Consider the following 12,181-nt stretch of genomic DNA (forward strand, 5'->3'; position numbering starts at 1 on the left):
ATTTACATACTAAACATGCAAAGCTTCAAAGGAGAAGCCGGCTATTAGGGGCCATTTCAACAAAAATCTTCAGAACTTCTTTCTTGTCGATTCCTATGTCCTTCTCTATGGCCAGCAGGAGGAGGTCTGACAGCCGCTCTTGACCACACTGATTTCTGAGCCTTGATTTGACCAGCTTCAGCTTTGAAAAGGAACGTTCTACCGTTGCAGTGGACACGGGTAGAGTGGCATATATTTTGATTAGTTTGAATAGTGTGGGAATATGACATTAGCATTGTTTTCCTTGAATACTTCAAGCATAGACTTGACTGTTCTCTTGGGACACTTGTAAGACGCATGGAAGACTCTCAGCTCTGTTTGAAGGTTGGTCTCTTCCCCCTGAAGTCCATAAAACTCACATAGTGAATGTGCTGTATCAACACCTTGGCCAATATCCTTCCACTGCTCTGGGTCAGTGAGTCTCTGCAGTGACATCACAATGTCCCGAGTCTTCCCTTCCCTATAAAATCTTCTCTCAAGCTCCTGTCTCAATCTGTCCAGAAAGGTATAGTATGTCCTTCCCCTGTAATATTCCTCCAAGGTCTGGACTGCCACTAGTGGTATTTATGTTCTGCTCAGGCAAGATCTTTGAAATGACCTCTAAAATAGCCTATGTTTTTTTAGATTACAATTATTTAGTATGCAGCTCTTTAACCCTGTACTTTCTAGCATGGTCCTCTCATCTCATATTTGGTGATCATCACTTAGGCCTACCTGATCTATGTGCCTCCTCCTGGTCCGCATTTTCCTCACATACACTGGAGGCTTGTGACTGCTCCTCCTCATCTTAAATGGAATGTAATTATAAAACATTGCCATTAGTAGGCTAAAATATGAGTCTGACTAATTAATCAATTCACATACACAGTGTCATGTCATCTTTATCACAGTGAAAAGTCTCTGTCTCACCTGCTGGTTGGCTTTTTCGCAGCCAACCCTGCAGTGATGTGCTGCCCTTTGCTGCCTCCTGAATCGCTCTCCTCTCCTGAATCCGCCTCTTTTCAGTGGGCATCTTGGCTTCAAACAATACCCAAAATAGTGATAGGATTTAGGCATTTAACCATTTTGAATAAAATAACTAATGTGATGCATTACTTCCATCATTCATTCTTCTTGCTAAAATGAAATGTGAGAAACTAACTATCAGCAGACATGTAGCTTAGTTTGCTTAATGCCTACCAAAAAAAATAGTAGCCTAGCATAGGCTGCTTGTCTGCAAGCTATCTGTCTGATTATTTAGGCTAAACGTGGCAAACTCATCCTGGATTTATGATGAAGATTTTAATTCATTTCATAAAACTTGATGATGATCGTCCGTTTGGTATACCTTTCCGACAACGTTAAGTCGTCTCACCCGACAACCGCGCCAATGTCCTAGTGCCGCTCATGCAGGCTCAGCTCAGGTGCCGGTCGCGTGCAGCGCTGCAGCCACGTAAACAGAGTTTGCCCTTCCCCTACTGACTTTCACTTTCCCGAATATGGAAGTGAATGAGGCTTTGCGGGTTTTTTTTTTTTTATCTAGGCTTACGTGAAATTCTGCATCCATTGTACAATTTTTGTATTTATTTTTTTCCACCTCGGAAGGGCAACGTGAGTCGAGAAGGGTATATGGGCAGTTGCCCGGGCAACCTGAGCAACCCCCCTGTGCACGTCCCTGTATATATATATATATATATATATATATATATATATTAACTATAACAGTGTCTTATTGACACTAAAATAACACTGGGCTGAGGTGAATCTGAGTTGAATTTAAATAGATTTGATAAAAGTGAAAAGTGACTAGTGAGTAGTTGGAAGATTGATCAGCTGAGAGTCGGCTGATATCTGGACCTTCTGAAATACTGCTAAGCTACATATAGTTTTGTCATTGCAACAGTTATAGTTACATATACTGTACATATAATGGCTTAACTGCAAACCCCTAAATATATACAGTATATGAGTTACACCAAGGATGTCAAACTCAACTCCAGGATGGCCACACCTGTAGTTTTCAAGTAACCCTGAAGGCTTTAATTAGCTGGTTCAGGTGTATTTAATTAGAGTTGAAGAGTTCAGATGCAAAAGCCTCTAAGGCTACATCCACACCAGTCATGCGTTATAAATAAACGGCTTTACTAACGGCATTATTTTTTTCAGTAAGCAGTAATCAAATGAATTACTGTTTCCCCATTACAACGCCGTTACTATAATTTATTATAATATTACTATAATTTTATTTTTCAGTTCATCTGAATGGATGCGCAGTGCACCTGTATTTGACATACTGTAAACTCTAGTGTGAAGGCGCACACCTCGCCGTCGCTTTGTCTCACACACGCAAAGAAAGAGACAGAGCGAGAGACATGCAGAATTTACGCGCTACATGTAAACAATATTCTTTGTTGCATTTTCCTGTCAAAATAATGGAGTTCCTTTGGAATTCTTCAGCTTTTAAGAACTGTCGGGGTCTCTTGTAGTTGGTGGAACTAATGCGCAAACGACAGTCTCATTGGCTGGTGCTCACCTATTATCGTCCCTGTTTTGATTTCAGCAAATCAATTTGAGCAACATGATTAATATTCATGAACCCGGCAGCTCATTAATCCTTAGTGCGTTTTATATTGTTATTAGTAGTAGAATTCATAGTAGCTTTGTTATCTTATCATTAGCCTATTATTTTTAATAATAGTTTCCCCCCCTTTTTTATAGAAACACTAAATGACAAACAATATCTTAAGCACCACCACCAGTCCTTAGTTCAGTCAACACGACAAAAATGCATTCATACATGTTTATTCTAATTACTAAAGTTCTATCATACAATGCTAAGTTATCATAATATCATATTATAATGCTTGACTGACTGATGCTAAGTGTCAGATACTTTAAAAAAAAACTGTTCCATTTTACAAACATAAGATATATATATATATATATATATATATATATACACACACACACACACACACACACACACACTGTATATGATATAAAATAGTATATCAGATAATTAATATTAGTCTGGTGAGTAAACTAGCCAATGGTAAAAATTTACTAGCCAATGGCAATTGTGTAGATTAGTGTACAATGTATTATAATAATAATTTATTCTATTTAGTGTCCATTTCCTTCATTTAACATATTTAATATTGGGGGCATCCAAGTTATTTGACATATTTGAATTTTTTTTTTTTAAGTAACGCAATAGTTACTTTCCCTGGTAATTAGTTACTTTTATAATGATGTAACTGAGTTACTTACTCAGTTAATATTTGTGAGAAGTAACTTGTCACAGAACGGCCAGACTCCACCTCTACCCAAACACAACTATCACTATCACCGGAGTTCTGATCACATGCACCTGTCACTCATCCAATCACCTCATCAGCAGCCAGTACAAAGGCGGAGTCAGCACATTTGTCCGATCACGTTCATTCGAAGTGGACTCTCTCCTTGCTATCCAAACGATACATTGAGAAACATACCTTTTGTACTTACCTTTTGTGTCTCCTCCAGAGTTACCTTCTGCTCCTCGCTCCAACGTCTCTTCCAGTCATCATCACCTTGTGGACTGTCTCTATACTCATCATCAGAGGTGTGTGCTCTCTCCTGTCTCCGTCCCACGATCTCCTGCAAAGCAAGTAACAAGGTTACATACTCCACTAACCCAAGAACTGTTCTATTACCCGAGATACTCACCCACCATTTCTATCTGCACCCGTTGCTGTTAATAAACTTACCTGTTTACCTGCTAATCCTCTGTCTGAGTCTCCTTCCGTAACAGAAGATCGGACCAATACCGATGATAAGACTGGAGTTGGCCTCCATTAACGTGTGCCCAAGGAAGGAGGACCATCTTTCTGCAGGTAGTACTCTGTTTATTTTTCAGAACGGCATATGTGTGGAGGATTATGTGGAAGAATTTATAGAAAATGGTTACCAAGCCATCTGCAGTGACCTCACCTTAATGGACGGTTTCCGAGTTGAGCTAGATGAGGAAATCAAAATGATGATGCCACTAGGTGATCCCAGCTGGTCTTTGGCACAGTATCTGGAGTTTTCCCAATGGATTTCAGGAACAGCATTTCAAGTAGGCGAAATGGATATCGCGCCAGCCCCTGAATCCAGTCCCAACATTCCGACCACTCTACTGTCAAGTCAATCAGCCATTGACCTGTCTAGTCCGCCATCCAGCCCGTCCGCCGCCATCTATTCTAGGCCGTCGCCAACCGCGGCCACCGCATGCATGCCGCCGTCCGCGGCTCTCCCAAGCCCACCGCCGTTAGCGGCCACCTCAAGCCACCCGCCATTCGCGGCTCTCCCAAGACCGCCGCCATGTGCGGCTCCCTCAAGCATGCCGCCGTCCATGGATCTCCCTCACCCGCCGCTGTTCGCAGCCCATGCAAGCCCGCCTGCTGAGAGTATGGCAAGCCCATCAACTCTAGGTCCAGCGCTACTGGATATGACGCTACCGCTGGAATTTGCTGCGCCCATCCTAACCCCAGAATCTCCCTCACCTCAGCTAGTTCCGTCTAGCCCACCATCTCCTGAGTTCCCCAAGTCAGCCAGCACCACTCCTCGCAAGAGCCCTCCTTCGTCTCCGCCGGTCCCGTCCAGCCCTCCTACGTCTCCGCTGGTCCCTTCCAGAACGGCCAGACTCCACCTCCACCCAAACACAACTATCACTATCACCGGAGTTCTGATCACATGCATCTGTCACTCATCCAATCACCTCATCAGCAGCCAGTACAAAGGCACACACCGGAGTTCATTCGAAGTGGACTCTCTCCATGCTATCCAAACGATACATTCAGAAACCTACCTTTTGTGTCTCCTCCAGAGTTACCTTCTGCTCCTCGCTCCAACGTCTCTTCCAGTCATCATCTGCTTGTGGACTGTCTCCATACTCATTATCAGAGGTGTGTGTTCTCTCCCGTCGCCGTCCTACGATCTCCTGCGACGCAAGAAACAAGGTTACATACTCCACTAACCCAAGAACTGTTCTATTATCCGAGATACTCACCCGCCATTTCTATCTGCACCCGTTGCTGTTAATAAACTTACCTGTTTACCTGCTAATCTTCTGTCTGAGTCTCCTTCCGTGACATAACTATAAGTAATTACTTTTTTAAAGTAACGTGCCCAACACTGGTCCACACGAAGCCAGAGCTTTCCCTATCCGATCTTTTTTTCCCCTAATATCTGCGTACACACAAAACCGACACAAAACAATGTACTATACATGCCAGACCAGCATGTGGCACTGTAATTCTGCCACAGAGATACACTAAAAACAGAGAAGAAGACTTGGACTGTGCGCATAAACCTTGCACATGGTATACAAATGAACATGTGCAAGGTTATAACAATATATTTATTAATCTGTGTTAATGTTGGTTAATAAAAAGACAATTGTTCAGTGTTTGTTCATGTTGCTGTTATGTGACATAGCGGTGTCTGACTAGGGGCGAGACGTGGGCTGATGACATCATCGTTTCAGAAAATATACAGATTGGCTGTACACACGAAAACGCAAGGGTGTTGTTTTCAGATTTATCCACTCTGGGACCCAGTTAAAAAAAAAAAATAGCGGATCCTTCTGCACAAAACGCTTATATGATACAAAATTTATGCGTATACAGCTACACGTGTCTTCGTGTGGACGGGGCCTAAGTACGTCTTTCTTTCTGGCTACTATGTATAGGTTTCTATGTAAGTACTACCTCTAAATGGGTTGAGGATGGGATTTAGCGCATTTGAAGTGAAAGTACTTGATGAACATATACTATGTGGAGAGCATTCACTCAGTATCGTTATCTCATTTTTGACCAAGATGGCTTTTAGAGGCTTTTGCATTGGAACTCTTCAGTTGAATCTTAAAGTTGCATGTTGTAATTACTATGATTTGGAGATAATAATGCATGACATTTTACTTTAGCTTTCCAACAAAAAAAAAAAAAAATGGAAGGCAAGCCTGCAACCTCTAGCCAAAAACATTCATTGGCGTTAAGGCTGTAATATTATTGGTTATCAAGGCACGTATGATCCAAGTTGACCATTACCGTTATCTTTCTCCAATGGTAATTAATACAGACCCTCGTATCTCCAAATATTAAGACAATCTCTGTTTCTCTCTGATCCTCAGACTCGGAATAATGCATTTCTATGGCACCATCAAAATCAAAGCAGCACCTAAATGAGTCTGTGGCGGTCAAGTGGTACAGCAAAGTCTTTGCTCTCAGAACATTCCCCGCCTACAAGTTGTAATTACGATTTCTATGAGCATGTGAATGTTTTTGTGTTAATAGTGTTGCCATAGAAACACATAATTCAAAGTCTGATTACGTGGGCAGACCCGAACAGAATGTCATGTACTGTAATTTTGAACAGTAATTACGGAAATTATGATATGGTGGGACTGTGGCTGTGGCCCCCCAGGAGCTGACTTTGACATCCCTGATTTACTGTTTGTATCTTTTTATTATTTTGTTCACATTTAAGAATCTCACTGTGTGCTTGTGTGTTAACTGCATGCACAGAATATACTGTAAAGAAGGAAAACTGTGGTGGAGGGAATGAAATATTGAATGATGTGGATTCTCTATCATCCACAGATGCACCAGGACCCACTGCATTAAACCAGCTTGGACAGTTCATAATGAAACAGAGCTATTTCATTGCTCTTATCATCACAATGGTAATATAATGTTTGTGGACCCAATGTATGTTGCTTTGTGATTGAAGTATAGATGTTAAAAATAATACAGTTTAAAAGTTTTCTGTTCAAAAAGGAATTATTTTCATATACTTATTTCCCCCCTTTCTTAAAATGAGAAAAATGCTACTTTTATTATCAGATAATATCAGATAAACCTTTACTTTCAACATATTTCTCAGTGTGTTTAAACTTCCTCTTTTGCCTGTGCAAAGTTTTCCTTGCTCGCTACCTTTACACTCAACCTCTCTGTTCTTTAACTTCAAAAGAGTAAAGAATCAAAACCAAAATAATAACCAAAAAACTAGCTTACCTTTCTAAATCAAGCAAAGTATAATTCTCCTTAACTATTTAAAATATTGCTTTATGTTATAATAGTGCATAAACTTTATACACACACACACACACACACACACACACATGACAATATATATATATATATATATATATATATATATATATATACAGGTGCATCGCAATAAATTAGAATGTCGTGGAAAAGTTGTTCAGCTCAAATTGTGAAACTCGTGTATTAAATGAATTCAATGCACACAGACTGAAGTAGTTCAAGTCTTTGTTTTTTTAATTGTGATGATTTTGGCTCACATTTAAGAAAAACCCACCAATCTCAACAAATTAGAATATGGCGACATGACAACGTCAGAAGCATCTTAACTGGGCTGTGGAGAAAAAGAACTGGACTGTTGCTCAGTGGTCCAAAGTCCTCTTTTCAGATGAAAGTAAATTTTGCATTTCATTTTGAAATCAAGGTCCTAGAGTCTGGAGGAAGAGTGGAGAGGCACATAATCCAAGTTGCTTGAAGTCCAGTGTGAAGTTTCCACAGCCTGTGATGATTTGGGCTGCCATGTCATCTGCTGGTGTTGGTCCACTGTGTTTTCTGAGGTCCACAGTCAACGCAGCCATCTACCAGGACATTTTAGAACACTTCATGCTTCCTTCTGCTGACAAGCTTTATGGAGATGCTGATTTCATTTTCCAGCAGGACTTGGCACCTGCACACAGTGCCAAAGCAACAAGTATCTGGTTTAAGGACCATGGTATCCCTGTTCTTAATTGGCCAGCAAACTCGCCTGACCTTAACCCCATAGACAATCTATGGGGTATTGTGAAGAGGAAGATGCGATATGCCAGACCCAACAATGCAGAAGAGCTGAAGGTCACTATCAGAGCAACCTGGACTCTCATAACACCTGAGCAGTGCCACAGACTGATCGACTCCATGCCACGCTGCATTGCTGCAGTAATTCAGGCAAAAGGACCCCCAACTACGTATTGAGTGCTGTACCTGCTCATACTTTTCATGTTCATATTTTTCAGTTGGCCAAGATTTCTAAAAATCCTTTCTTTGTATTGGTCTTAAGTAATCAAATTTTCTGAGATACTGAATTTGGGATTTTCCTTAGTTGTCAGTTATAATCATCAAAATTAAAAGAAATAAACATTTGAAATATATCAGTCTGTGTGTAATGAATGAATATAATATACAAGTTTCACTTTTTGAATGGAATTGGTGAAATAAATCAACTTTTTGATGATATTCTAATTATATGACCAGCATCTATATATATATATATATATATATATATATATATATATATATATATATATATATATATATATAATTTTATTTTATTTTTTCATTTAGTACTGTCCTTCGGAAGCAACAGAAGATACTTGCATGTTTCCCAGAAGACAAAATGGTAACACTTTATTTTGATGGTCCCTTTTGAACATTCTGTTGACAATAAGTAATGTTGCAACTACATGTCAATAAACTCTCATAAGAGTACTAGTAGTCAAGTCAAGTCAAGTCAAGTTGAGCTTTATTGTCATTCCGCTACATGCGGGGCATACAGTGGAACGAAATGTCGTGCCTCACAGGACCACGGTGCTACATAAATACAGGCATACAATAATGGAGTAAGACAATATAAACCTATACACAACTATCCTACTGATAGATTTTGACTATAAATATACTATCTATAAAAAGTACCTATACAAACTAAAAAATACAAACTATACAAACTATACGAATGCTTCAGATAAATACTGTACATGTGCAAGGAGAAACATTGACTTCAAGCAGCTGGCTGGGGAACAGTGCAGGATGATTTGTAGTGCATGAGCATGTAAACATACATATATTACTGAGTTCTTTTTGTGGGATTTGTGTACACACAGCAGTGTGTGTGAAAAGTGACTAGTGCACATAGAGGAGGAGAGTGAGCTACTACAGGTGGTTTGTACAGGCCCACTCACCTGTGTGTAGCACACTTGAATTGCACGTTACATGTTACAGGAGGTAGGGGTTTGTATGGGGGTTCAGAGAGGGCGGGTGATTTGAGTTCAGGGCTCTCACAGCCTGGGGAAAAAGCTGTTGAGCAGTCTGGCAGAGCGGGCTCTGATGCTCCGGTACCGTCTTCCTGATGGTAGGAGCTGGAAGAGACTGTGGGAGGGTGTGGAGTCCTTCACGATACTATTGGCTTTGCTGGAGCATCGTGTGAGGAAAATATCCAGGATGGAGGGGAGAGGGGCACCGATGATCCTTGCAGCGGTGTTCACTGTCTGCTGGAGGGTCTTGCGGTCTGCTGCAGTACAGTTCCCGTACCAGACAGTGATGCAGCTGGTCAGCACACTCTCAATGGTGCCCCTGTAGAAAGTGGTGAGGATGGGTGGAGGGAGACTTGCTCTTTTCAGCTGGCGGAGGAAGTGTAGGCGCTGTTGTGCCTTCTTGGAGAGTGACATGGTGTTGGTGGACCAGGTGAGATCCTCTGTGATGTGCACCCCCAGGAATTTAGTGCTGCCGACTCTCTCCACAGTCGAGCTGTCGATGGTCAGTGGGGGGTGATCAGCGGAGTTTCTCCTGAAGTCCATCACAACCTCCTTTGTCTTACTCACATTGAGGGACAGGTTGTTAGTGCCACACCATTCAGCCAGCTGTGCCACTTCCTCTCTGTAGTGCGTTTCATCGTTGTTGCTGATGAGACCTACCACTGTTGTGTCGTCAGCAAACTTGATGATGTGGTTGGAGCTGGACTTGGCAGTGCAGTCGTGGGTCAGCAGCGTGAAGAGCAGCGGGCTGAGCACACAGCCTTGTGGGGCACCTGTGTTCAGTGTGGTAGTGCTCGAGGTGTTGTGGCCGACACGGACTGACTGAGGTCTTCCGGTTAGAAAGTCCAGGATCCAATTGCAGAGGGAATTGTTAAGGCCCAGCAGGTTGAGTTTATTTATGAGCTGTTGTGGGATTATTGTGTTGAATGCTGAGCTGAAGTCAATGAACAGCATTCTAACGTAGGAGTCTTTATTTTCTAGGTGGGTAAGAGCCAGGTGGAGAGTGGAGGAAATTGCATCGTCCGTAGAGTGGTTCGGACGGTATGCAAACTGGAGCGGATCGAGTGTGTTGGGGAGGCTGGTTTTGATGTTGTGCATGACTAACCTCTCAAAGCACTTCATTATGATTGGAGTCAGTGCTATGGGACGGTAGTCATTTAGACAGGACACAAGTGATTTCTTTGGTACCGGTATGATTGTTGAGGATTTGAGACATGTGGGGACGACTGCCTGGCTCAGCGAGGTGTTGAAGATATCTGTTAGGACATCTGTCAGCTGTGCAGCACAGTCTTTCAGTACACGGCCAGGTATGTTGTCGGGACCCGCAGCCTTGCGTGGGTTGATCCTAGATAGGGACTTCCTTACGTCGGCTGGAGACAGACAGAGCGCCTGGTCGTTGGGAGTTGTGGGCAGTTTTTGTTCAGGTGTGTCATTCTGTATTTCAAACCGTGAGTAAAAGTGGTTGAGTGTATCTGGGAGGGATGTGTCATCATCACAGGCCTGTGGCGGGGGCTTGTAGTCTGTGATGGTCTGAATAGCTTGCCACAGGCTCCGTGTGTCACTGCTGTCTGTGAAGTGATTGTTGATTTTTTGAGCATATGACCGTTTTGCATTTTTGATGCTGCGGGACAGATTGGCTCTTGCTGTTTTGAGGGCTGCTTTATCTCCTGATCTGAATGCTTCATCTCTGGTCTTTAGCAGCCCACGAACCTCTGCTGTCATCCATGGCTTCTGGTTGGCGCGTGTGGTGATGGTCTTGGTGACTGTCACATCATCAGTGCACTTTTGGATGTAAGCAGTCACTGTTTCAGTGTACTCCTGCAGGTCTGTGTGGTTGTTGTAGGTGGCCGCCTCTTTGAACATGTTCCAGTCTGTGTCCTGGAAGCAGTCCTGCAGTGCTGAGGTGGCATTGTTTGGCCATACCTTGATCTGTTTGTGAACCGGTTTGGCCAGTTTCAGAAGTGGTCTGTATGCTGGGATTAGCATAACAGAGATGTGGTCCGAGTCCCCGAGGTGGGGGCGGGGTTCAGCTTTGTATGCGCTCTTAACTGTTGTGTAAACAAAGTCCAGTGTGTTATTTCCCCTTGTTGCAAAGTTCACATGTTGGTAGAACTTTGGCAAAACTGTCTTTAGGTTTGCGTGGTTGAAGTCACCGGCTATGATGAAAAAGCCGTCGGGGTTATTTGTTTGTTGTTCGCTGATGGCGCTGTACAGCTCGCGAAGCGCGTCCTTTGCGCTTTGTGCACGGTGGGATGTATACCGCGACAATAACAATGGCCGTGAACTCCCGCGGCAGATAGAACGGTCGACACTTAACAAACATAAACTCCACCAGCGATGAACAGTGTTTTGTCACTACCCCAGCATTGTTACACCATTCTTTGTTGACGTACACACACAAGCCACCGCCGCGAGTCTTACCAGACAGTGATGAATCTCTGTCCGCGCGGTAGCAAGTTAGTCTGTGCAGCTGAATGGCGGAGTCCGGGATGTTGTCGTTCAGCCATGTTTCAGTGAAAACAAACACACAACAATCCCTTGTCTCATGCTGTGTAGATCGACTGAGTTGAATTAAGTCCAGTTTGTTTTCCAGAGAGCGAACGTTTGAGAGCATGAGTGTTGGAAGAGCCGGTCTTGTGGGGTTTTCCCTCAGCCTAGCTCGTATACCTCCGCACTTACCGCGCTTCCGTCCTCTCTCACACCGCTTGCGACGCCGCCTTGTGCAGGTAGCGACAGTAGGCGAGGCCGCGGTCTCGAGGTCCGGCTTCAGCAGTAAACCGAGGCCTCGTAGCTTCTCAGTAGCCGCCGGCGAGAGTTGGTCTTTGTATGCGTTGCCGATATCCAAAAGTCTTTGGCGAACATATATGAGTTTAGGAGTGATTTCCTTATGAACTAGCGGTAAATTTACACTATTTGGAGACGAACAGACGACATTAAAAGACAAAAAAGCACCATCTTTGGGACCTGGAGCAGCCGCTGCGTCTGATCGCGCCGCCATCTTGGATCTATTGGATCAGTAGACTGTCTACTTCATATCTACTAACTTCTTATTGTGTTGGTCTCCCAACAGATATTCTACTGACT

General features: G+C 42.9%; 1 protein-coding gene across 1 annotated transcript in view; it reads left to right on the plus strand.

The window, feature by feature from the left end:
- Positions 1–12,181, plus strand: part of si:dkey-11f4.7 (piezo-type mechanosensitive ion channel component 2) — a 718,195-nt gene that overhangs the window by 120,333 nt on the left and 585,681 nt on the right. The window contains 1 exon segment of the mRNA XM_058786444.1: positions 6,567–6,724. Within this exon segment, the coding sequence (XP_058642427.1) occupies positions 6,567–6,724 (158 nt within the window).

The sequence above is a fragment of the Onychostoma macrolepis genome, chromosome 09 (genome assembly GCF_012432095.1).
Source record: "Onychostoma macrolepis isolate SWU-2019 chromosome 09, ASM1243209v1, whole genome shotgun sequence".
Classification (NCBI taxonomy): Eukaryota; Metazoa; Chordata; class Actinopteri; order Cypriniformes; family Cyprinidae; genus Onychostoma; species Onychostoma macrolepis.